Source organism: Bombina bombina, chromosome 3 (assembly GCF_027579735.1).
Source record: "Bombina bombina isolate aBomBom1 chromosome 3, aBomBom1.pri, whole genome shotgun sequence".
In the NCBI taxonomy this organism is placed as follows: Eukaryota; Metazoa; Chordata; class Amphibia; order Anura; family Bombinatoridae; genus Bombina; species Bombina bombina.
In genome coordinates, this window is record NC_069501.1 from 612338098 (window position 1) to 612364596 (window position 26499).

Below are 26499 nucleotides of genomic sequence, written 5' to 3' on the forward strand. Positions count from 1 at the left end.
TTCTGTATCATTACCATGATCTTCTCTTTCATTCATAGCTGTCACCTGCCCAGATATCAGTAGTATGAACACAGAACATGGTCGATGGCGCCTTATGCACAAGTCACAGTACCAGTATGGGGCTGAGCTCATGCTAATTTGTGACCCTGGATATTACTACTTGGGACCCCGCATCATCAGATGCCAGGCTAATGGGACATGGAGCATGGGGGACAGCTTGCCGACCTGTAACAGTAAGAAAGAAAGACTGTGGCAGTTTAAATGTCTGGTTACTGTATTAGTGTCTGAATTGTTATTCTAAAGGGATAGGAAGCCCACATTTATTCTGTCATGATTTCAGATAAAGCATGCTATTTTAAACAACTTTCTGATTTACTTCTATTATCAATTTTTCTTCGTTCTCTTGGTAACTTTTGTTGAAAATAAATGATGCAAGCTTAGGAGCCGGCCCATTTCTGGAGCACTATATGGCAGGTGTTTTGCAAGAATGTTATCTATTTGAAAGAGTACAAGATAGCAGCACTAATTCCTGCCATGTAGTGATCCAGATGCCTACCTAGGTATCTCTTCAACACAGAATATCATAGAAACGAAACAAATTTCATAATAGAAGGAAACTTTTAAAATTGTATGTTCTGTCAGAATCACAAAATAAAATGTTGGGGTTTCATATCCCTTTAAAGGGATATAGCCATTCTATCTCTTGGTGACAGTGACATATATTCATTAAAGGGCCATGATACCCAAATGTTGAAACACTTGAAAGTGATGCAGCATAGCTGTAAAAAGCTGACTAGAAAATATCACCTGAACATCTCTATGTAAAAAAGAAATATATTTTACCTCAAAAGTTCCTCAGTTGCCACATCCCATTGTAAAGGACCCCTTAGCAGCAATTCAGTATGTCTGTCCCGGGACAGCTAAGGGAGTTAGCTTACGTGCACACTCATCTTATTTACCTATTCAGTTTAAGGAAGTTTACTATGAAATCTTATGAGAGTTAAGTGAAATCTCATGAGATCACAGTAAAGTTTGTGACATCAGCACTGCTGATGCTGATTGGCTGCTGTTCATTTCTTCAGGGTTTTTTTTTTTACCTGCAGCTGAGCAACAGCTGAAGTATATTTTTTTACATAGAACTTACTCTGCTGAGCTGAGGAAATTGTGAGGCAAAATTTCTTCTTTTTTTACATAGAGATGCTCAGGCGATATTTTCCTGTCAGCTTTTTACAGTTATACTGCATCAGTTTCAAGTGATTTAGTATATGAGTATTATGTCCCTTTAAGGATTTAGAAGCTATCCATTGGGGCAAACATTGCAGGCTCCTAAGTTATTAAGTAAATATTATAGTGCTTGATAGGATAGCACACTTAAAAACTTAGTGGTCTAAATGCAATACATGTTGTGACTATTAGCAGATACTGTGAAGTCCTATACAACTTAAGTTCTATTACAGGATACTAGAAACTAAAAAGGGAAATTCAGAACTGAAATGCAATGCAATATAGGGATAGTCTACTTCTATATTTTTATGGTTTAAAAAGATAGATAATTCCTTCATTCCCCATTCCCCAGTTTTGCATAACCACCATGGTTATATTAATACACTTATTGGGGCCTATTTACCAATGTGAGAGTGGACATGATACGAAGTAGCGTATCATGTCCACTGCACATCGATAAATGCCAACAGCATACGCCGTCAGCATTTATCATTGCATCAGCAGTTCTTAAGAACTGCTGGTGCAATGCCGCTCCCTGCAGATTTGCGGGCAATTGGCTGCTAGCAGGGGGTGTCAATCAACCCAATCATATTCAATTTCTGTCCACTGCCTCAGAGCAGACGCACAGGTTATGGGGCAGCAGTCTTTAGGCAGGCTCGCCGGAAACAGGGGGCATCAAGCTCCGTACGGAGCTTGATAAATATGCCCCATTTCCTCTGTGATTACCTTGTATCTAAGCCTTTGCAGACTGCCTCCCTATTACAGTTATTTTGCTGTGTCCTGCACAATTCCAGGGGAGTGACCACAATGTTATCTATATGACACACATGAATTAGTGCTCCCCTGTAGTGAAAAGCTAATAAAAAAGTGATAAGAGGCTGTCTGTAATGGTTTAGAAACAGACAGACATTTAGAGGTTTAAATGTTATAAATTATATTAATATAACAATGTTGGTTGTGCAAACCTGGGGAATGGTTAGTAAAGGCGTAGGGGCCGATTTATCAAGGCCCAAATGCTTCTAATTCCACGCGAGGAGTTAAGAAGCAGCATAACACGTCTGCCACCTCTGAGCTGGGAGACAGCCATCTTGACACCCCCTGCTAGTGGCGGTATTGTACAAGCATTTCACTAGAAATACTTGTGCAATGATAAATGCCAACAGCATATGCTGTTGACATTTATCAATGTGCAGCGGACATGATACGCTACAGCAGATCATGTCCGCTCGCACTATGATAATTCGGCCCCATTATCTCTCTTTTTAAACAATAACAATTTTAGAGCATGAAATTTTAAGCAACTTTCTAATTTACTCCTATAATCAATTTTTTTTCGTTCGCTTGATGCCCCTGTTTCCGTGCGAGCCTTCAGGCTCGCCAGAAACAGCAGTTATGAAGAAGCGGTCTCCATAACTGGTCCGCCTACTCTGAGGCTGCGGACATTAATCCTCACGATCCTGTACGATCGGGCTGATTGACACCCCCTGCTAGCAGCCGATTGGCCGCGAATCTGCAGGGGGCGGCATTTCACAAACAGTTCACAAGAACTGCTTGTGCAATGATAAATGCCGACATCGTATGCAGTCGGCATTTATTAATGTGTGGTGGACATGATATGCTACATCGTATTTTGTCCGCTCGCACTATAATAAATCAGCGAATCATTGCATTATTCAGTGATCCAGAATTATTTTCTTATCCAACATTATTAAAGGCATGTGGCATGCAGAAATGAATGGCTCTAAAATGTTGGAGCAGTTTATTTTCCGATTAACCGCTGTATAAAGGCTTCGTTAATCCCATATTTAGGCTAAAACTTATATAATAAAAAGTCCCACTGCCCCCATAGTAAAGCATGCATAGAGTCCCTGGCACTGCAACAAGCTTTGTATTTGTGCAAATCTCTGTATGCACATGGCAGACTCCGTACTTACAACTGTATGCACTCTGCATCAGGAAATTGCAGAATTTTACTTTGAGAAGGCAAATTCGTGTTAACCTTGTTAACGCCATAAAGACATTGTCTATGCCTTTTCTGACATCTAAAAGGTTCTACACAAATCTCAATCTCAAATTTTAGTTACTTCCATTTTCCCCACTCCCTGTATCATATGACAGCCATCACCTAATCACAAATTTAGATACCAATATATTGAGAACATTTGCCCATGCTCAGTTGGTGCCTCAGAAAGTCTGCATATAAAAAGATTGTGTACATTTTGATAATGGAAGTAAATTGGAAAGATTTTTTAAAACTGCATGCTCTATCTGACTTCTGAAAAATTAATTTAGACTGTAGTGTCCCTTTAAAAGTCACACAAACATCTTTTTACTTTCACATTGTAATTAAGTAAATAGTTTATTGCAGTTTAAAAAAGTATTTATGTGGGTGGATTATACTCTATATTTTGCACCAACAAATGTAATTACCTACAGGCCTTTCAATCTTACCTCTGCAAATTGCCTTTCAGTTATCTCCTGTGGAGATCTGCCCACTCCAGCGAATGGAAACAAAATTGGGATGTTGACACAGTACGGAGCTACTGCAATCTTTGCCTGTAACACTGGGTACACTCTGGTGGGGTCCCGCGTGCGGGAGTGCATGGCCAATGGTCTATGGAGTGGGCAAGAGGTGAAGTGTCTTGGTGAGTATTCAGAAAGTGTACAATAATGGTCTTAGTGTTATTTGATTATTGTGCTAAAGGAGTGTATATTAGTTTTGCTTAAACACTTTGAAATTGGCAAAATAATTTGAAAGGACTCTACATCTTTCTAAGAAGATACATTTTTATATTACTTGGATAGAAACCTGTGTAGACAGAGAGAGACAGAGGCGCCTCATGGGACAGTATCGTGCAAGTAGAACAAATCACATTCAGTAATGCGACTCGTAAACAGAGGTACTCACAAGAACGGCGGCATATAAGTATGCCTAACAGTGCAGGACGGGACTTTCTGTCGCCCGACAGACAATCACTCAGGTGCTTGGGCGTAAGATCACAGAGCCAATCAGCGGCCACCTTGCAGTCGGCGTCAGTAGTGGGAGATGTTCCGGGAGTAGCCAGTCACCAAACTCGGCAGTGGAAATGACGGGTCAGCGGACCAATCAAATGCAGCAAACGTAGAGCAAGTGATAATATAAAAACTCGTAATTTATTGAGTCATAGAGTTAAAACAATGGCAAACTGCTTCCTACTATCCAGATGGTTTGGAACAGTTTATTTGCGCACCTCACATAGGCCTAGATTTGGAGTTTGGCGGTAAAAGGGCTGTTAACGCTCCGCAGGCTTTTTTCTGGCCGCACCATAAATTTAACTCTGGTATCGAGAGTTCAAACAAATGCTGCGTTAGGCTCCAAAAAAGGAGCGTAGAGCATTTTTACCGCAAATGCAACTCTCGATACCAGAGTTGCTTACGGACGCGGCCAGCCTCAAAAACGTGCTCGTGCACGATTCTCCCATAGAAAATAATGGGGCTGTTTGAGCTGAAAAAAAACCTAACACCTGCAAAAAAGCAGCGTTCAGCTCCTAACGCAGCCCCATTGTTTCCTATGGGGAAACACTTCCTACGTCTGCACCTAACACTCTAACATGTACCCCGAGTCTAAACACCCCTAACCTTACACTTATTAACCCCTAATCTGCCGCCCCCGCTATCGCTGACCCCTGCATATTTTTTTTAACCCCTAATCTGCCGCTCCGTAAACCGCCGCAACCTACGTTATCCCTATGTACCCCTAATCTGCTGCCCTAACATCGCCGACCCCTATATTATATTTATTAACCCCTAATCTGCCCCCCTCAACGTCGCCGACACCTGCCTACACTTATTAACCCCTAATCTGCCGAGCGGACCTGAGCGCTACTATAATAAAGTTATTAACCCCTAATCCGCCTCACTAACCCTATCATAAATAGTATTAACCCCTAATCTGCCCTCCCTAACATCGCCGACACCTACCTTCAATTATTAACCCCTAATCTGCCGAGCGGAGCTCACCGCTATTCTAATAAATTGATTAACCCCTAAAGCTAAGTCTAACCCTAACACTAACACCCCCCTAACTTAAATATAATTTACATCTAACAAAATAAATTAACTCTTATTAAATAAATGATTCCTATTTAAAGCTAAATACTTACCTGTAAAATAAATCCTAATATAGCTACAATATAAATTATAATTATATTATAGCTATTTTAGGATTAATATTTATTTTACAGGCAACTTGGTATTTATTTTAACTAGGTACAATAGCTATTAAATAGTTAAGAACTATTTAATAGTTACCTAGTTAAAATAATAACAAATTTACCTGTAAAATAAATCCTAACCTAAGATATAATTAAACCTAACACTACCCTATCAATAAAATAATTAAATAAACTACCTACAATTACCTACAATTAACCTAACACTACACTATCAATAAATTAATTAAACACAATTCCTACAAATAAATACAATTAAATAAACTAGCTAAAGTACAAAAAATAAAAAAGAACTAAGTTACAATAAATAAAAAAATATTTACAAACATAAGAAAAATATTACAACAATTTTAAACTAATTACACCTACTCTAAGCCCCCTAATAAAATAACAAAGCCCCCCAAAATAAAAAATTCCCTACCCTATTCTAAATTAAAAAAGTTACAAGCTCTTTTACCTTACCAGCCCTGAACAGGGCCCTTTGCGGGGCATGCCCCAAGAATTTCAGCTCTTTTGCCTGTAAAAGAATAAATACAATACCCCCCCCCCCCAACATTACAACCCACCACCCACATACCCCTAATCTAACCCAAACCCCCCTTAAATAAACCTAACACTAAGCCCCTGAAGATCTTCCTACCTTGTCTTCACCATCCAGGTATCACCGATCCGTCCTGGCTCCAACATCTTCATCCAACCCAAGCGGGGTTTGGCGATCCATCATCCGGTGCTGAAGAGGTCCAGAAGAGGCTCCAAAGTCTTCCTCCTATCCGGCAAGAAGAGGACATCCGGACCGGCAAACATCTTCTCCAAGCGGCATCTTCGATCTTCTTCCATCCGGTGCGGAGCGGGTCCATCTTGAAGCAGGCGACGCGGATCCATTCTCTTCTTCCGTTGTCTCCCGACTAATGACGGTTCCTTTAAGGGACGTCATCCAAGATGGCGTCCCTCGAATTCCGATTGGCTGATAGGATTCTATCAGCCAATCGGAATTAAGGTAGGAATTTTCTGATTGGCTGATGGAATCAGCCAATCAGAATCAAGTTCAATCCGATTGGCTGATCCAATCAGCCAATCAGATTGAGCTCGCATTCTATTGGCTGTTCCGGTCAGCCAATAGAATGCGAGCTCAATCTGATTGGCTGATTGGATCAGCCAATCGGATTGAACTTGATTCTGATTGGCTGATTCCATCAGCCAATCAGAAAATTCCTACCTTAATTCCGATTGGCTGATAGAATCCTATCAGCCAATCGGAATTCGAGGGACGCCATCTTGGATGACGTCCCTTAAAGGAACAGTCATTAGTCGGGAGACAACGGAAGAAGAGGATGGATCCGCGTCGCCTGCTTCAAGATGGACCCGCTCCGCACCGGATGGAAGAAGATCGAAGATGCCGCTTGGAGAAGATGTTTGCCGGTCCGGATGTCCTCTTCTTGCCGGATAGGAGGAAGACTTTGGAGCCTCTTCTGGACCTCTTCAGCACCGGATGATGGATCGCCAACCCCCGCTTGGGTTGGATGAAGATGTTGGAGCCAGGACGGATCGGTGATACCTGGATGGTGAAGACAAGGTAGGAAGATCTTCAGGGGCTTAGTGTTAGGTTTATTTAAGGGGGGTTTGGGTTAGATTAGGGGTATGTGGGTGGTGGGTTGTAATGTTGGGGGGGGTATTGTATTTATTCTTTTACAGGCAAAAGAGCTGAAATTCTTGGGGCATGCCCCGCAAAGGGCCCTGTTCAGGGCTGGTAAGGTAAAATAGCTTGTAACTTTTTTAATTTAGAATAGGGTAGGGAATTTTTTATTTTGGGGGGCTTTGTTATTTTATTAGGGGGCTTAGAGTAGGTGTAATTAGTTTAAAATTGTTGTAATATTTTTCTTATGTTTGTAAATATTTTTTTATTTTTTGTAACTTAGTTCTTTTTTATTTTTTGTACTTTAGCTAGTTTATTTAATTGTATTTATTTGTAGGAATTGTGTTTAATTAATTTATTGATAGTGTAGTGTTAGGTTAATTGTAGGTAATTGTAGGTAGTTTATTTAATTATTTTATTGATAGGGTAGTGTTAGGTTTAATTATATCTTAGGTTAGGATTTATTTTACAGGTAAATTTGTTATTATTTTAACTAGGTAACTATTAAATAGTTCTTAACTATTTAATAGCTATTGTACCTAGTTAAAATAAATACCAAGTTGCCTGTAAAATAAATATTAATCCTAAAATAGCTACAATGTAATTATAATTTATATTGTAGCTATATTAGGATTTATTTTACAGGTAAGTATTTAGCTTTAAATAGGAATCATTTATTTAATAAGAGTTAATTTATTTCGTTAGATGTAAATTATATTTAAGTTAGGGGGGTGTTAGTGTTAGGGTTAGACTTAGCTTTAGGGGTTAATCAATTTATTAGAATAGCGGTGAGCTCCGCTCGGCAGATTAGGGGTTAATAATTGAAGGTAGGTGTCGGCGATGTTAGGGAGGGCAGATTAGGGGGTTAATACTATTTATGATAGGGTTAGTGAGGCGGGTTAGGGGTTAATAACTTTATTATAGTAGCGCTCAGGTCCGCTCGGCAGATTAGGGGTTAATAAGTGTAGGCAGGTGTCGGCGACGTTGAAGGGGGCAGATTAGGGGTTAATAAATATAATATAGGGGTCGGCGGTGTTAGGGGTAGCAGATTAGGGGTACATAGGGATAACGTAGGTGGCGGCGCTTTGCGGTCGGAAGATTAGGGGTTAATTATTTTAAGTAGCTGGCGGCGACGTTGTGGGGGGCAGGTTAGGGGTTAATAAATGTAATACAGGGGTCGGCGGGGTTAGGGGCAGCAGATTAGGGGTACATAAGTATAACGTAGGTGGCGGTCGCCAGATTAGGGGTTAAAATTTTTAATCGAGTGGCGGCGATGTGGGGGGAGCTCGGTTTAGGGGTACATAGGTAGTTTATGGGTGTTAGTGTACTTTAGGGTACAGTAGTTAAGAGCTTTATGAACCGGCGTTAGCCAGAAAGCTCTTAACTCCTGCTATTTTCAGGCGGCTGGAGTTTTGTCGTTAGAGCTCTAACTCTCACTTCAGAAACGACTCTAAATACCAGCGTTAGAAAGATCCCATTGAAAAGATAGGATACGCAATTGACGTAAGGGGATCTGCGTTATGGAAAAGTCGCGGCTGAAAAGTGAGCGTTAAACCCTTTAATCACTGACTCCAAATACCAGCGGGCGGCCAAAACCAGCGTTAGGAGCCTCTAACGCTGGTTTTGACGGCTACCGCCGAACTCCAAATCTAGGCCATAGAGACTCTCTTGCTCTATTTTTTTGTATTTTTATATTACACACAACATTGATGGTCGTTGTATAACATTTAAAGCCTTGTGATAAAGGCACATAATTGGTATTTTAAAAGTCGTAGGAAATAGCGATGTTAATATAATGAAATGTATATTCATTTAAACCTCTTCTCATTCTATGAACAATGGTTTACACTGTATTCATCAGTAGCATAATCCCAAAAACCACACCCCTCCCACCCTCTAAAAAGTAGCATGTTTCAAGAGGACACTGGGGCCTATTTATTAAAGGTCTTGCGGACCTGATCCAACAGTGCGGATCAGGTCCGCAAGACCTTGCTGAATGCGGAGAGCAATACGTTCTCCGTATTCAGCATTGCACCAGCAGCTCACAAGAGGACAGGGTTATGGAGCAGCGGTCTTTAGACCACTGCTTCATAACTGGTGCTTCTGGCGAGTCTGAAGACTCGCCAGAAACACAGGCCCACAAGCTCCGTTCGGAGCTTGATAAATGAGCCCCACTATCTGATGTGGTCAGTTTTGTGCACATACTGAAATCATGATATTCCAACCTTATTAGCTGATAGCAGATGCTACTTAGCACACTAAGGGCTAGATTACAAGTGGAGCTGTAAATTATAATTAATCAGCCATTGCAAGTGGCTGGTTATTGCTACTGCGATCTCTGGTTAATTTCATAAATCTGCCCCAAAAATTCAGTGTAATGTATTTTAATTAACAAAAAGATAGCAGCATCTTTATTTTTAAATAAAATAACTGCACTAGGCAGTATTTTGGGAGTAAAGTTGGCAGGAGTGGGGTGTTAGAATAAAACAACACTGAAAAGTGTCTTTACATAACGGTCTATAAGAACTGTGTGCACCCTGTAAATATATGTGTATCTGCTGACGCTGAGCTACTTATCCCCTTTGCTGTGCTTAGGTTCTGATGCCATTCGCATTGCTGTTAACCTGTAATACCAGCGCATGCTAATGTGGAGAGAAAATATTGCTTTCGCTCCACTTGTAATCTGGCCCTAAATGTAGTTTTTGATGTTGATTGTTTTGATTTAGTGACATTGTAAGTTTCCTTTTTCCTCAAATATACAAAGAGCAAAGTTTAAAAGAAGCACTTCTTACCTAAAGGGACATAAACTCATTGCAATTACAGGACTTGTGAGTACTGTTAACATTCTCTAGTTGAGTGTGAGCATTTTCTTTAATATCTTAACACCTTGTTTACTCCAATTATTTTTCAATGACCAGACTTCCCCACCACTTTTTTTTTGGAGGAGCCAATCTGAAATAGACTAGGGTGACCAGACGTCTAATTTTTCATGGGATTGTCCCATTTTTTTAATATACAGTCCAGGTATCCTCATACATGTTTGAAGGTTAACATTAGTAGTAATCAAACACACAGCTGGTACATTGCCTGGGACCATAAGAAATACAGCAGATGAGCAATACTAGTTTCACTAATAAAATGTTTTCCTCTTATTTAAAAAGGCTGATAAAAGTGAATTGCAGCCCCTGAGCCTACTTAGGTATGCTTTTTAACAAAGGATACCAATATAACAAAGTAAATTTTGTAATAGAAATTAATTGACAAGTAACATAAAATGGCAAGCTCTATTTGAACCATGAAGGTTTCATTTTCACTTTCATGTACATTTAATTAAACTATAGTCGTTCATCCTTTGTGTTGTGTGTTGTGAATGGAGTGTTCCTTTTTTTCCTCTCAGATCTGTTCACCCTAGAATAGGCGAGATTGCCTCTGTCATTCTGTTAGCAAAACACATAGGGCCAGATTACAAGTGGAGCGGTGTTTTGTGCTTTCACTAGAGAGCTAACTCGGCTAGACTTAAGCTTTTTGAGCTAGTCAGGTTACACTCGTATTACAAGTTGAAAGTAAACTGTTTTCGTTCTAGTGGTAACTTTACTAGAACAAAAAACTGAACCGAATATTGCGTGTGTGTTCATGTATTTCCCCCATACAAGTCAATGAAGAAAAAAAGTGGGGAAAAAGGATCCCACTCTTGCACAAACACAATCCCATATTCTCATTTGCGCTCACCCCACATGAAAAAAATAATTTTTCATATTACAATCTTCTTTTCATAACTGGATATGTTCTATTTATTCATAAATACAAATTTCTACACATATCTGATGTGTTTTTGCACAAATATCTATTTATACCTATATATATATATATATATATATATATATATATATATATATATATATACACATGATTATGTATAGGTATAGATACTGTATATACAGAGTTATATAGGAATATCTATTTAAAAATACATAGAAAATATTCTGCTATGTGCAGAACATTGGAATGTGAGATATTTACAGTAAATAAAGAGTATAACACTTTATTAAATATGAATATTGCATAAATATGTTTTTACATGTTTTCATCTACTTAATGGCAAAGGGTTCCAATGCACTTATATATGTCTATATATGTGTACATATGTATTTATGTGTTTGTGTGTGTATATATGTAAAAACATTTATACACATATAAATACATAAATACATATGTACGTACGCACATATATATATATATATATATATATATATATATATATATATATATATATATATATATACATACATATACATCTTTAGACATGTATATGTATGTATCTCAATGTTAAAGTCCTTTGCATTTTTTTCTAACACACATAATCTCATATCTACAAGCGGTAAGACCAATGAGCGCAAAACCTTGAGACATACCCTTTATCGCTTGGCCGCAAACTATTGTGCTCCACTTGTTCTGCAGTATCCTACCTTGTGGCCTCTGTTGACATCAGTTATGGACAGATATCATGAAGTCTGCAATCTGCACTTGGAAAACCTAAAATTTTCATTTTTAAATTACACTAAATGGGATTTACATAAATATTGAAAATATAGAGCAAAGTTTATCTTTTTCTTCCTACACATGGTTAGACTTTTTATATTACAATCCAAAAGTGTTTCATGCTCCTTTATAGTAAAGATTCAACATCGTATGGTGAAATAAAACACTTATCTTTCTTGCAGCTGGGCATTGCGGGACCCCAGAGCCTGTAGTCAACGGACTGATCAATGAGCAGAACTATAATTACAGAGACAGTGTGGTGTATCAATGCAATGCTGGCTTCAGACTGATAGGGATGTCAGTGAGAATATGTCAGCAAGACCATCGCTGGTCAGGGAAATCTCCAATCTGTGTGCGTAAGTAAATAATGGGAGACTGATGTGGTGTTGGCAATATTAGAAGGTAGCGACAAGCAATGTGGGACTGTTAGTATTTGATGGTAACATGACACAGTTTATGTATGGTTACACAGTATCTTACTTCATGCACCTCCATCTTTTCTTTCAGCAATCACCTGTGGGCATCCTGGTAATCCCGGGAATGGAATGACCCTTGGATCTCAGTTTAACCTGAATGACATAGTAAAGTTTGCATGCAGCTCTGGTTATGTACTAGAGGGGGCTATACAATCCCAGTGTCAATCCAATGGACAGTGGAGTCAAACATTGCCAACATGCAGAAGTAAGTTTGCAAAAATTATCCTAAACTTTTGAAAATAATGATCCATGAGATTAAAGGGATGACACCCAAATATTTTTTTCTTTCTTTCAGAAATCAGACAGAGAATGCAGTTTTAAACAACTTTCCAATTTACTTCTATCATCAAATTTGCTTTGTTCTATCGGTATCCTTTGTTGAAAATAATACCTAGGTAGGCTTAGGAGCAGCAATGCACTACTGTGAGCTAGCTGCTTATTGGTGGCTGCACATATATGCCTCTTTTTAGTGGCTTACCCAAAGTATTCAGCTAGCTCCCAGTAGTGCTTTGCTGCTCTTTCTGCAATGGATACCAAGAGAATGAAGCAAATTTGATAATAGATGTAATTTGGAGAGTTCTTTAAAATTGTATGTTGTATCTGAATCATGCAAGAAAAATATTGGGTTTCATTTCTTTTTAATTACCCTAATCCTAGGAATCAAGACACACCTCTTACACTATTGGCCTTACTTACTATTCTTAATTATTCTTATTCCTAATATAGAGTGCAAGCTGATGTATACTTCTGCATCAGCTAATAACCTGTACTGCACTAATATTTTGTTTTGTTTCCTTGCTTACCTTTCTCATCCTCCCTGACTCTCCCTCACCTCCTTTTACTTTTATTTTTTCTCTTTCTCCCTTCCTCTTATATTTATTTCTCCCCTCCTATCTCTGTTCCTTCACTTCCCTCTATTTCTTTTCCTTCTGTCACCTCATCACATCCCTTTTTTCCCTCTGCCTCGGTTTCCCTTCAGTCCTGAACTGCACAGACCCGGGACACATTGACAATGGCCTCAGACGAGTGCTGCAAACAGGCCCAGACAGGTTTAGCTTTGGTACTTCTGTATCGTATGAGTGCAGCCACGGTTACTACCTGATGGGTACACACGTCCTGACATGTCAAGGAGACGGCACGTGGGACAGAGCCCTGCCACGTTGTTTGTGTAAGTGCACCATGGTAGTTAGGAGATGTGGTTTGGTAAACAGCTGATAAAGAAGACTTTAAGATAAAAGGGCATTTTATTGTCATATACAGTAGATCTATGTAGCCCTTCATCATGCCTTAATGGGGTATGCAGACAACACTTTTCCAACCTGCACACTGTTTTGACCTTTTGGGGTAGATTTAATAAGCAGCGAATTTTACTTTCTATGCCCGTAGTTTCTAGCTTGTCAGAAACATGAGCTAAAAAGCAGCGGTCATAAGACAGCTGCTCCTTAACTTGTTCACCACTTTTTAGGTGGTGGTGGACTGCAATCATCTCAATCCGATCAGGATGATTGACACCCCCTGCTAGCGGCTGATTGGCCGTGAGTGAGCAGGGGGCAGTATTGCACAAGCATTTTACCAGAAATGCTTGTGCCATGTTAAATGCCGCCAGGGTAGGCATTTAGCGATGTCGGGCGGACATGATTCACTACAGTGAATCATGTCAGCCCGGCATATGATAAATTTACCCCTTTGAATTTCATGCTGTCCTATAACTAATTTTTACAAATAGAAAGCCATAAATACCGGAGATAAATGATCGCATGAGGAAATGTTTATTTAAAACAAGTATGGCTGAACGATTAAGTCATTCCCTTGTAGATGTTTTACTAGCTGGTGTAGTTAGCAGCTTGACATGAACATCAAATTCTCCTAAATACAGAGAGATGGTTATTTAATCTTTCTGTTTTGCATCTAATTGGGTTATTTATTTCTGTTGCGCTTGTTACTCAGTGTTTATTTATGTCATCACTCCAGTGATCTCCTGTGGTTCTCCTGGCCTTCCACCTAATGCTGTGATCTCTGGTAAACGATATACAGTGGGCTCAATGGTACAGTACAGCTGCTTAGGAAGACGAACACTCATTGGAAATGCTACTCGTATATGCCAGCTGGACGGACGGTGGAGTGGATTCCTTCCACTCTGTACAGGTGAGGAGAGCAGCAGATGTGAGATTTGTGTGGTGAGCTTCTAGTTGGTGGCCGCCTTGCACACACAAGTAAATTTATATAGTTGAAACCAGCTTCCCACACAGAAGGGCTAATGAGATAATTGTCATTTAGCCTCACTTTTTGAAATGCAGTTTCCTTTAGTAGAAGAAGAGCAGCCTTATCCACTAAACAGAGCTCTCCAACCTGCCTAGAATAGCATTGGAACTTGCTGATGAGGTAGGTGACACTAAGGAGATGCTGGAGAGACCTTTACTGAAGTAAGACAGTCTCAAGAGAAGGCAGTTTTACTCATTTAATCATTTCTGCTTAATTCTAAATCCTGCTTATTCATTTGTTTTCACAGCAGTTTATCTCACTGTAAGGAGTGTCATCCATAAGAGATGTCCCTTTTGAGTGGGGCTGTAACTAAGACAACTTCTGATTGGCTCCACAACTAAGTACTTAAACATATACATTTCAATTTTAAAGTTCCCTTTTTTATAGCCCTATACTACTGAACATGTGTTCCTAGTTTCCCCTCACTCACCTCCAATATAGTAAAGACAAACAAACAGCAGCTCATCCCTTTTTATCCAACTAGCAGGTTCACATGTACGGCTCATAGCCCTACAGAATAATTATGTATCTCAATTCCTCCCCCTGTTCCTTCTTTCTCTTCTCAGCCTGCAGGGTTTCATAACCTTGAAACGTTATTTGAATTTCTACGTCTGTGTTTTTCTCTATTCAACGATATATTTTTTTTTTCCGGCCTACGTTTTTATGAATCTGCCCTGCAGTTTTATGTCACAACTCATAAACCCTGAATCTTTATGGCCCGTGTTTTAGGCTGCAGTAAAAGGAAGAGAAATCAGTTAAGTGTTTTAGGAAGATTAATGTGAGTGTGGGAATAAGTATTAGGGATTAACTCCTGCAGTGCTTGGCAGTGCCATCATCGGCTTCATTTGCTGCCAGATAAGATTTTCTTCCTCTACTAATTAATAGCATAAAGTGGGATGCGTTTAAGCAGCTTTGCACTACTATTTCCATTAGAAACGACTGAATCTGAACTTCCAATAACATGTAGATATTTTTCAAGACGTAAGATATTATTTTATGTATACAGTCATGGGTTAATTTACTTGTTCTTTTTTATGTTGTTTTTTTTTGGTGGGGTATACAGGGAAGGAGCATTTACTTGTTAATCTTTTTTGTGTATAATTCTAAAACATTTTGATTCACATATTATTTTATTGTTCCTCCAGGTGGTAGTGCAGGGGACTGCGGAGACCCAGGTGTGCCATCACATGGGCTGCGCCAGGGTGATGAATTTACTACAGGGAGCATTGTAAGATTCAGCTGTGAGGCTGGGTACACCCTACGAGGCTCTGTAGAAAGAACCTGCCAGTTTAGTGGGACATGGAGTGGATTCCAACCAGAGTGTGAAGGTGAGTATCCCCAAGATTGAATCAATTTCATTGTCCGTATATCCTGTTTCATTATTTATTTTATACTATTTGAGCAGAGGGATATTATCTTGTATATATCACTGCAGAGTTGTCACTGTATTAAGAATGTATGTTCAGTGCAGAAAACATAACACTACCTGTTTATTATTGCTTTCCTCAGTAATGCAGAGAAATTACAATCTCCACATGTGAAACAACATTAGCTCTTTTCCAAAACTAAAAACATGAAAATAAATTTGCTATGTTTGAAAACTCTTCTGGTTTTATGGGCCTATGAATTAAAATATGCTTCATCTCCCTATACTGTGGTATGGTAGACTCCATAAAAATAGAGACTGGTAATCAAACATCTTTATGAATATAGCACATGGTGTGTCACAGACAGGTTTTGCATCTACACAGAGACTGAGGACAGATAGTCCCAAAGTGGGAAAATGAGGGAGTAAGTCATATACTCATTTAAGGCAGATTTATGACTGCTTGTTCCTTATTTTCTCAGTTGTCTCCTGTGGGAATCCGGGTACCCCAAGTAATTCCCGTGTGGTGTTCAATGATGGCCTAGTGTTCTCAAGCTCCATTATTTATGAGTGCCGAGAAGGATACTACTCAAGTGGTCCCCTGAGTCGCCACTGCACTGTCAACCGTACTTGGACAGGCACAGCCCCAGAGTGCAATGGTATGATGGCTGGGTCTTTAAATGTGTGAAATAGTTAGTGCTCTCAACTTATGATTTTCTGGGGCATTATTATTTATCATACTATTCATAATTATGCAAAAAACGAACACTTCACATCTGTTAAATATCAAATTGTTTACTTCTATGCTCTGTCTATCCAGTAATCAACTGTGGTGATCCTGGAGTCCCAGCCAATGGAATCAGACTTGACAATGATTTCCACTACAATAAAACAGTGTCATTCCTGTGTTTGCCTGGATACATGATGGAATCTGATCGTGCTCCTGTTCTGCTGTGTACCAAAGATCGTACCTGGAATGGCACCAAACCGATCTGCAAGGGTTAGTAGACATGATTGCAAGAAAAAAAAATCAAGGACCCAATTATCTAAAGTTCTCCACTCTGGTGAGAATATCTAAGAAGTTCTGCTACTAGTGGGAGGTCCCTGAAATTTTTATCTGGAGAGCTGTTTATTTAGCTTTTCAGGGTTCTGCGTGTGTGTGCGTGTAGAGACACCTAAATTACAATATAATGCTCAGAAAACCTCCAAACATTTTTGCTTGATCTCTCACCATGCTGATGATTTTTTTGGTCATTAGGCCATTAGGCCTTATTTGAAACTCATCTAGATTTGTACAACTATTTGTTAACACGTTAAAATCAAAACACATTTTGGCAATCTATTTACAAGTTATTATACTAAAAAAAAAATCCTACCATTCTGTCTCAGTTTTTGACAGATTCAAATTCAAAATACCCAAAGAAACTTTGTGCTGAATCCTTAAATAGACCATCTTGTCCCCTGTGTCCCCCAAACTCTGGAAATACATTCCAAACTCTTTTTTAGATGGTATATGATATCTCAAAAAGGCAAACTTGTCTTTCCAAATGCCTCTAGAAAACTCAGAAGGGGAGGTGGAGAAGAGGGATCAACATTTGGCAGAGGTGTGCTAATTTGTAAAGCTTTTGCACATAAGCAGCAACATTCATTTACTACACTAAGTTCTACTAGAATCATTCTAACCCTTGCAATACCCTTCTAAATAAACATTCCAAATGAAAGGGGCATTGTATACTAGATTTGTCTTGGCCTAAATGTTTTGTAGATGATCCATTTATATAGCCCATCTGGAAGTGTTTTTGTAACAATGTATAGTTTTGCTGATTTTCAGACTCCTAACCAAACCCAAAAGAATCAGATGTAGACCCAGGTCTACAGATTTGTGTTGCTATTGTTTGTGTAATCTGTCTTTTTATATGCAGGGAAGGGGGTAGGGGAGAAGTGTCTGCTTTTTATGCTTTCCCAGCGCCTTTTACTGAGTGTTCAACCTAAACTTTATAGAAGTGTCTATTACATGCAGTTATATGAAAATTGGTGTACACTGACCCTTTAATGTGAAAACTCTGCAACTCCCTACAGCAAATATTTCAGTAGTGAAAATACCTGTAATTTAAGTTTGAAATTTGTGGGTTTTTCAGTGTGACAATTGGCAGCTTGGAGAGGCTCATTTTTTACACACATCTACCCCTTACTGGTTTCAGCAGAGATTATAAGATAAGGGACTACAGAACAATGGATATTTTGCAACAAAATGACAGTGGCAAGCCTTATGTACTCTACTAACATGTCCAAATTGGCTCCTCCATATAAGGCAATTGGTGAGTGGAGTTGCAGCAAATAAGGATTGAGCGTGCATTCTATTGGCTGCTTGGAACAGTCAATAGAATGGGAGCTCAATCCTATTGGCTGATTTCATCAGCCAATAGGATTTTTCCTACCTTAATTCCGATTGTCTGATAGAATTCTATCAGCCAATCGGAATTCAAGGGACATCATCTTGGATGACGTCATTTAAAGGAACCGTCATTCACTTGTCGGAAGAGGATGCTCAGCGTCAGATGGCTTGAAGATGGACCCGCTACGCGCCGGATGGAAGAAGATAGAAGATGCCGCCTGGATGAAGACTTCTGCCCGTCTGGAGGACCTCTTCTGGTCGGCTTGGATGAAGACTTCTGCCCGTCTGGAGGACCATTTTGCCCGGCTTCGTGGAGGACTTCGGCCCGGTTGGGTGAAGACGTCTCAAGGTAGGGTGATCTTCAAGGGATTAGTGTTAGGTTTTATTAAGGGGGGATTGGGTGGGTTTTAGAGTAGGGTTGGGTGTGTGGGTGGTGGGTTTTAATGTTGGTGGGGGGGTATTGTACTTTTTTACAGGTAAAAGAGCTGATTACTTTGGGGCAATGCCCCGCAAAAGGCCCTTTTAAGGGCTATTCGTAATTTATTATAGGGTAGGGCTTTTTATTATTTTGGGTGGCTTTTTATTTTATTAGTGGGATTAGATTAGGTGTAATTAGTTTAAAAAAACTTGTAATTATTGTATTATTTTTTGTAATTTAGTGTTTGTTTGTTTTTGTACTTTAGATAATTTTATTTAATTGTAGTTAATGTAGGGAATTAATTTAATTATAGTGTAGTGTTAGGTGTAATTGTAACTTAGGTTAGGTTTTATTTTACAGGTATATTTGTATTTATTTTAACTAGGTAGCTAGTAAATAGCTAATAACTATTTAATAACTATTCTATCTAGTTAAAATAAATACAAAGTTGCCTGTAAAATAAAAATAAATCCTTTAATAGCTACAATGTAACTATTAGTTATATTGTAGCTATCTTAGGGTTTATTTTTATAGATAAGTATTTAGTTTTAAATAGGAATAATTTATTTCGATTTATTTAAATTATATTTAAGTTAGGGGGTGTTATGGTTAGGGTTAGACTTAGGTTTAGGGGCTAATACATTTAATATAGTGGCGGCGGGGGAGGGGGGGCAGATTAGGGGTTAATCTGCCCCCCTATAATGTAGGTGGCGGCAGGGTCCGGGAGCAGCGGTTTAGGGGTTTAACACTTTATTTAGTTGCTGCGGGGTCCAGGAGCGGCGGTTTAGGGGTTAATAAGCATAATGTAGGTGGCGGCGGTTTAAGGGGGGGCAGATTGGGGGTGTTTAGACTCGGGGTACATGTTAGGGTGTTAGGTGTAGACATTCCCATAGGAATCAATGGGATATCGGGCAGCAGCAAACATGAGCTTTCGCTGCTTTCCGACTCCTATTGATTCCTATGGTATCCGCGGCCTCCAGGGCGGCGGATTGAAAACCAGGTACGCTGGGCCGGAAAAGTGCAGAGCGTACCTGCTAGTTATTTGATAACTAGCAAAAGTAGTCAGATAGTGCCAAACTTGCGTTCAGAACATCTGTAGTGACGTAAGCATCGATCTGTGTCGGACTGAGTCCGGTGGATCGTATGTTATGTCACTGAATTCTACTTTTGCCGGTCTGTAGGGTTTGATAACTAAGGTGAATCATACGCTGCGGAATTCCAGTGTATTTGCGATTGACAGCTTGATAAATAGAGGCCATATACTGTATATATATATATATATATATATACACACTATAATCGCGTTTGTAGCGCGTCCGTCGGTGTCGCCAGTTGCGCATGCATCCTCAAAGGAATGTTGGCTGCATGAGGCAGCCAAAAGAATGTTGGCTGCGCGCGCAGCCAAAAGAATCTAGTTGGATGCAGCGTAGGCAAACCCGAAGCCTTAAAAAAAAAAAAACATGCAACCGCCCGCACAAAATAACAAAAAAACACATAACCGCCCTCAAGAAATAAAAACACGTAACCGCCTGCACGAAGTATAACAAAGAAAACTAACCTCCCGCACGAAGTATTAACAAACACCTAAACCTTCATCGCAAAATAGTAAAGTAATTAACCCCTAATCCGCAAATAACATAATTAAAATATTAACCCCTAAACCGCCAACCCCCCACATCGTAATCAACCTATTTAACCTATTAACTCTTAAACCGCCAACCCCCCCACATTGCAATAAGCCTAATTAACCTATTAACCCCTAAACTGCCAAACCCCAACATTCCAATAACCCTAATTAACCTATTAACCCCTAAACCGCCAACCCCCCACATCGCAATAACCCTAATATATTAACCCCTATACCGCCATCCGCCCACAGCGCAATAATCAGGGGAGGGCTGGCAGCCTTAGGCCTGGGGGGCAAATCCAGTCAAGTGGCCCATTGCACCAACAAATCAGCTCACAGCCACAGGACCCACAGCACGCCACAGCCAGCAGGACCCACCACAGGACCCATAGCCAGCAGGACCCACCAGGAATAACCTTTACTGAAGCCAACTGGGATTAGATAGTGCATGATCACTTCCAATTCTTGGAATTAGAAAAAAAAACTTTGTTTTCAAAGTGTAATTGCAGAAAATGGTGCAAAATAATGAAAGTTTATTGCAAAGGTGTTTTACTAGACTTTATTTAAAATGTTGTATTCTCAAACTGTTTACATTCCTTAAAAAATGTGGGCTGGAGGAATGTGCCAGTCATGGGGATTTTTTCCAGGGGTTAAAGGAAAGCTTTTGAGCAGTTTTTTCTGCAATGACTTTAAACCACTGATTTTTTTTAAAATGTTTTTTTTAGCACATTCATTGCCTCTTTAAAAATATGGTGACCATGTAGGCTGGTAGAATTGTAGGTGTGTACACACCAGATTAACAACTAAATAAGAAAACATCTAAAATTTATTCTAAACTAAATAAACTACAGTTAGAGCGATCACACATTACCTATTATTTTTCATGCTGCATGGAGTGTGTGCAGCCCTCATGTACACCTAAAGCCATGTTGCTTTCCTATTTAAATTACTATATATATATATAATTTACATATAGTAAACAAGGGTCCTTTAGTTTAATCTTAATACACTGAAAGGGACATGAAACCCATTTTTTTTCTCACAATTCAGATAGAGTTTACAATTTTAAACAGCTTTGCAATTTACTTATATTGTCAAATTTGCTTTGTTTTCTTGGTATCCTTTATTATTATTATTTGTAGAGCGTCAACATATTCTGCAGCCCTATAAACATAGCTATAATATTCATTTTTAAGAGACAAATGGGTAAGGGGCCTACCAAGAGTTGCACTGTTGCAATTCAGCTCTCATGAAGGTGATCTATAAAGCAGCTGGGCTTGTATGCTTATGTGCTTGTTCAGGCGCAGCAATGCACTACTGGGAGATAGCGGCTGATTGGTGGCTGTATATATGCTTCTTGTCATTGTCTCACCTAATGTGTTTATCTAGCTCCCAGTAGAGAAATGCTGCCCCTTCAAGAAAAGATACCAAGAAAATGAAGCAAATTTGATAAAAAAAACTGTAAGTCCACTGGAATAATTTTTTAAAACTGTTTGCTCTATCTGAATTATGAAAAAAAAACATTGGGTTTCATGAAACCCAAACATTTTCTTTCATGATTCAGATAGATTATACATTTTTAAACAACTTTCCAATTTACTTCTCTAATCAATTTTGCTTTATTTGCTTGGTATCTTTTATTGAAGAAGCAGCAATGCACTCCTGGGAGAAAGCTGAACACATTTGTAAGCCAATTAAAATGGGCATACAAGTTCATCCACCTATCAGCAGCTAGCTCCAAGCTCCTGAGCCTATCTAGATATGCTTTTCAACAAATCATTTCAAAGGAATAAAGCAAATTAGAAAATAGAAGTAAATTGTAAAGTTGTTTAAAATTGTATGTTGTCTGAATCATGAAAGACAAATTTTGTGTTTCATGTCCCTTTAATAATACTGCAAGAATGCAGATAATAAAAGTAAATTAAGAAGTTGTTTAAAACTGTGTGCTCTATCTGAACCATGAAAGTAAAATGATGGTTTTCATGTCCCTTTAATAAAAATGATTCAGGAAGCCTGTTTTTAGCTAATTCCTCCTAGAAACCATGAAATTACTAACTTAGAAAAAAACACAGCATAGACACAGTTTATCTTTATTAACAATAACACAAAATGCTTTTAAAAGATAATATGCTTCCATATTTCCATGCAGCCCTGCTCACTAGCTCTGGGGTACACATACAGTACACTCCCATTGCAGAACTGTATATAAATGTACAGCCCTGCTCACTAGCCCTGGGGTACACATACAGTACACTCCTATTGCAGAACTGTATATAAATGTGCAGCCTAGCAAGGGACTGATACCTACAGTTAAACATTATTATTATTATTTCCCCATGTAGGATACAACATAAACTGAAATGTCTTATCCCAATGCTTCAGCTAAAATAAAAGCTGCACAGTATTTGCTGTATTATACATGAGGATCTTACTGCACAGCCACAGTATTAGCTGTATTCTACATGAGGAATTTCACTGCAGCCCGGCCCCTGAAGAAACCCCACACACTTGCTGACAGCACATTTATGTACTTACTGTTTAGCAGAGGTGGCCACACATGATCTAGCAGCTCACACTGATGCCTTTCCCTCCATTCATTGAGACTGCGCTCTGTTTGACTAGGGAAAGCCTGCACTAAGCCCTTCCCCCTCAGCACATGGCCTTTCAGTTTCAGTGCCATAGAGAAAAAGGCTGCTCCACTGCTGCTTATGTGTGTACAGCTGCTCCCCCTGCTGGCCGTTATTAAAATTACAATTAAAAAAAAAAAAAAAAAAGCAGCAGCCGTTTTTAACATGATTTAGGGCAGCCTGGGGGGCAATTGCCTCTCTGCCCCCTGGCCCAGTCCGCCCCTGAGCGCAAATAACTAATTTAATTACTAAGCCCCCTAACCTAACACTCCCTAAATTAACCCCAATTACTACTAAATCTCCCTAAATTAACTCCCTAAATGAACCCCAATTACTACTATATCTCTCTCCCTCAGCTGAATTTAAAGTATATCTGCCACAGTCTACAGAAATTCACAGACCTGAATACTTCAGCTGTCCCACTGCTCTCTGCAACCATGTAGTCTCTGGAAGATAGTAGAGACCTAACAGGAGCTATTTTCCTTGATTTTGCAAAGGCCTTTGACACAGTAGACCACGATATACTACTGCTGAAACTAAAAAACTCAGGTATTGGTGATCGTCCGCTAACCTGGTTTCGATCATATGTATCGGATTGATCACAATATGTCTCCATTTCTGACAGTGACTCCCTCCCTCTCCTAGTCACGTGTGGTGTTCCCCAAGGTTCCATTCTCGGACCCCTACTATTCACATTATTTATAAACGATCTGCCAAATGTCTGCAAATCCTCAACTGTACACATGTATGCAGACGACACGGTAATCTATACAAGCAAACCCAATCTGCCCCAGCTTGAGGCAGTGCTCCAAGACCAGTTCACAGAGGTAGAAAAGTGGATTTAAAAAAAAAAACTCTTCTTAAACACTGACAAAACTGTCACAATGATCTTTGGAATGGTACCTAAATTACACAAACTACAAAATTCCCATCTACACATCAAAACAAAATCAAATTGCATGCTGACCACAGTCCACTCTTTCAAATACTTAGGTATGTTGTTAGACCCAAATCTATCTTTTGGCCTCCACATAGAAAAACTTGCATCTAAACTCTATCAAAAACTAGGTGCCCTGTACAGAAACAAATCCTGTCTAAGCCCTATAGTAAAGGAAAAGATTGTACAGCAAATGCTGATGCCAATCATGGATTATGGTGATGTAGTATATGCACCTGCACCGCAAACTCACCTTAATATACTTAATACATTGTATAACTTGTTCTGCCGCTTTGTGCTACAATGTAACTACAGGATCCACCATTGTGACATGCTAAAAGAACTAAACTTGTTGTCGCTGGAATCCAGACACACCCTTCATCTTTCCAGCCTTGTGTTTAAGAGCTTTTCTGGGAAGCTCACACCCTACCTGAGCAGAATGCTCTCCCCTGCTGTCCCCACCTCCGATCCAGTACCAGCACATTATTTAGTTTGACACAATACACAAAAGAAAGCAGCTCGATCCTCCTTTTCCTACAGAGCACCACAATTATGGAACGACCTCCCTCACACTTTCAAACCTTCTCCAAGCCTAAAATCCTTTAAGTGTTCCCTCTCTACATATCTCAAAACAGAATGCACCTGTCATGGTTGATATTATATTTCCTACCTGTTCTATGTTAAATTTAGCATATATTATGTATTAATATTGTTTCTGTATTTTATTGTACCCTATTGTAACAATGCAATGTTTTGTGGACCCAGGACATACTTGAAAACGAGAGAAATCTCAATGTATCCTTCCTGGTAAAATATTTTATAAATAAAAAAATAAACTAAATTACAATTAAAATTAAAATTAAAAAAACTAACATTAAATTACAAAAAATAAAAAAAGTCTAACATTACAGAAAAAAATAAACAAAATTATCAAAAAAAAAATTATATCTAATCCCTATGAAAATAAAAAAGCCCCCCCCAAATAAAAACACCCCCTGATCTAAACTACCAATAGCTCTTAAAAGGACTTTTTGTAGGGCATTGCTCTTTTAACTAAGTCCCCCCTTACAGTAACCCCCCACCAAACCCCCCAAAATAAAAACAACTAACACTAAAAAAAACTAAACTACCCATTGCCCCTAAAGGGGCTTTTGTATGGGTATGGCCCTTAAAAGGACATTCAGCACTTTTACTGCCCTTAAAAGGGCAAACAGCTCTTTTTCAAGCCAAAAAAAACCCTAATTAAAAAACAAAATGCCACCCCAAAAAATAAAAAAAAATCCTAACACTAAGCACAAAATAGCTATTCACTGTTCCTGAAGTACAACGGTGAAGGTCTTCTTCCAAAAGCATTCATCATCTTCTATCTTCATCCAGAGTGAAGGCTGTGTGGAGCGGATCCTAAGCGGCGGTCCTCAACATCGGCTGTTCTCAACTGTGACGTTCCTTGGCTGATTTCAAAATTTCAGCCAATAGGAATGCAAGGTACCCCAAATTGATTGCGGTACCTTGCATTCAATCTTCAGTCTACGACGGACATCAGATGAAGAGGAGCCTCTATGCCGCCAAGGAAAGCCGCCATTGAGAACCGCCGCCGTTGAGGACCGCAGCTGAGGATCCAGGCATCGGTAACACAGCTTGGCACCTCCGCTCTCCAGATGAAGATAGAAGATGATGGATCCGTCTGGAAGAAGACCTTCTCCGCCGGACTTCAGGAACAGTGAGTACCTATTTGGGGCTTATGTTTAGGCTTTTTTATTTAAATTTTTGTGGTGTTTTTTTTTTAGATTAGGGTTTTTTTGGGAGCTTGAAAAAGAGCTGATTGCCCTTTTAAGGGCAGTAAAAGAGTTGATATAAAAACAAAAAGAAGAAGGTGCTCCAATGGTGCAGCAGGTTACAACAGCATACATCAGTTAACCCAAAAAGACCCTCTCTGCAGACAGGTACTCACAAAAAAATGTACTATAATACAGTGCTATTCAGGCAGGCTGGATTAGTCAGAGCCCACCAGCTGACTTACACAGGATCAAACAAACCCTTGGCTCTGTATGTTGAGAGAGAGAATTGGGGGGAGAGGAACAACACTCCAATAGTTCAGATGGTCACAAAAATATGGACAGTAATCCCAATTGACACCCCCACTGAGATAGTATACTCACATACAGTGCGCACTATAATGCAGTGCAAGTTACACAGGCTGGTAGATCAGAGCCCACCAGCTGGCTCACTCCAGTTAACAGGACCCAGGATATAAGTAAAAGGTAGTCCAAAAAACAATAAATTCCTCAAAAAGCTCACAAATCATTAAAAGTAAATATCCCTAAAATAGGGGATGTATTTTATTAAAAACAATTTAAAATCAATACAAATAGTCTGCAAGGCGTTTCAAGGTGCTGTGATATACAGTGATATGTATATGTATGTATCTCAATGTTAAAGTCCTTTGCCTGCCTTTTTTTTTTCTTCTAACACCTGAAACCTCATATCTTTGAGTCTTATAACTTTTTTTGTGCAATTTTTTTTTCTTAATCCTTTTTATTAGATAGTGTTATTATGAGTGTAACTGTACTGTTATATGTATTTGTTATGTGTTTTTGTTTTGCAAAACAGTTAAACAGAGCTCCTGAGATTTCGTAACACCCGCGATAAACCCCTTTTTGCTCGAGCATAATCTTGGCCAATGTGTTAATTCATTCAAAACATTTTTGCACTCACCTGTATGGTAATTAATCAGAAAACTACATAAAAATGTTGCAATTGCAAGATGTTTACTGTCAATCCGAA

General features: G+C 39.2%; 1 protein-coding gene across 1 annotated transcript in view; it reads left to right on the forward strand.

The window, feature by feature from the left end:
• The window catches only part of LOC128652451 (CUB and sushi domain-containing protein 2-like), a 1617569-nt gene that overhangs the window by 1497809 nt on the left and 93261 nt on the right, over positions 1-26499 (forward strand). Inside the window, 9 exon segments of the mRNA XM_053705390.1 lie at positions 39-233; positions 3696-3869; positions 11790-11963; positions 12115-12288; positions 13063-13251; positions 14055-14228; positions 15491-15673; positions 16194-16370; positions 16532-16711. Of these exon segments, the coding sequence (XP_053561365.1) occupies positions 39-233; positions 3696-3869; positions 11790-11963; positions 12115-12288; positions 13063-13251; positions 14055-14228; positions 15491-15673; positions 16194-16370; positions 16532-16711 (1620 nt within the window).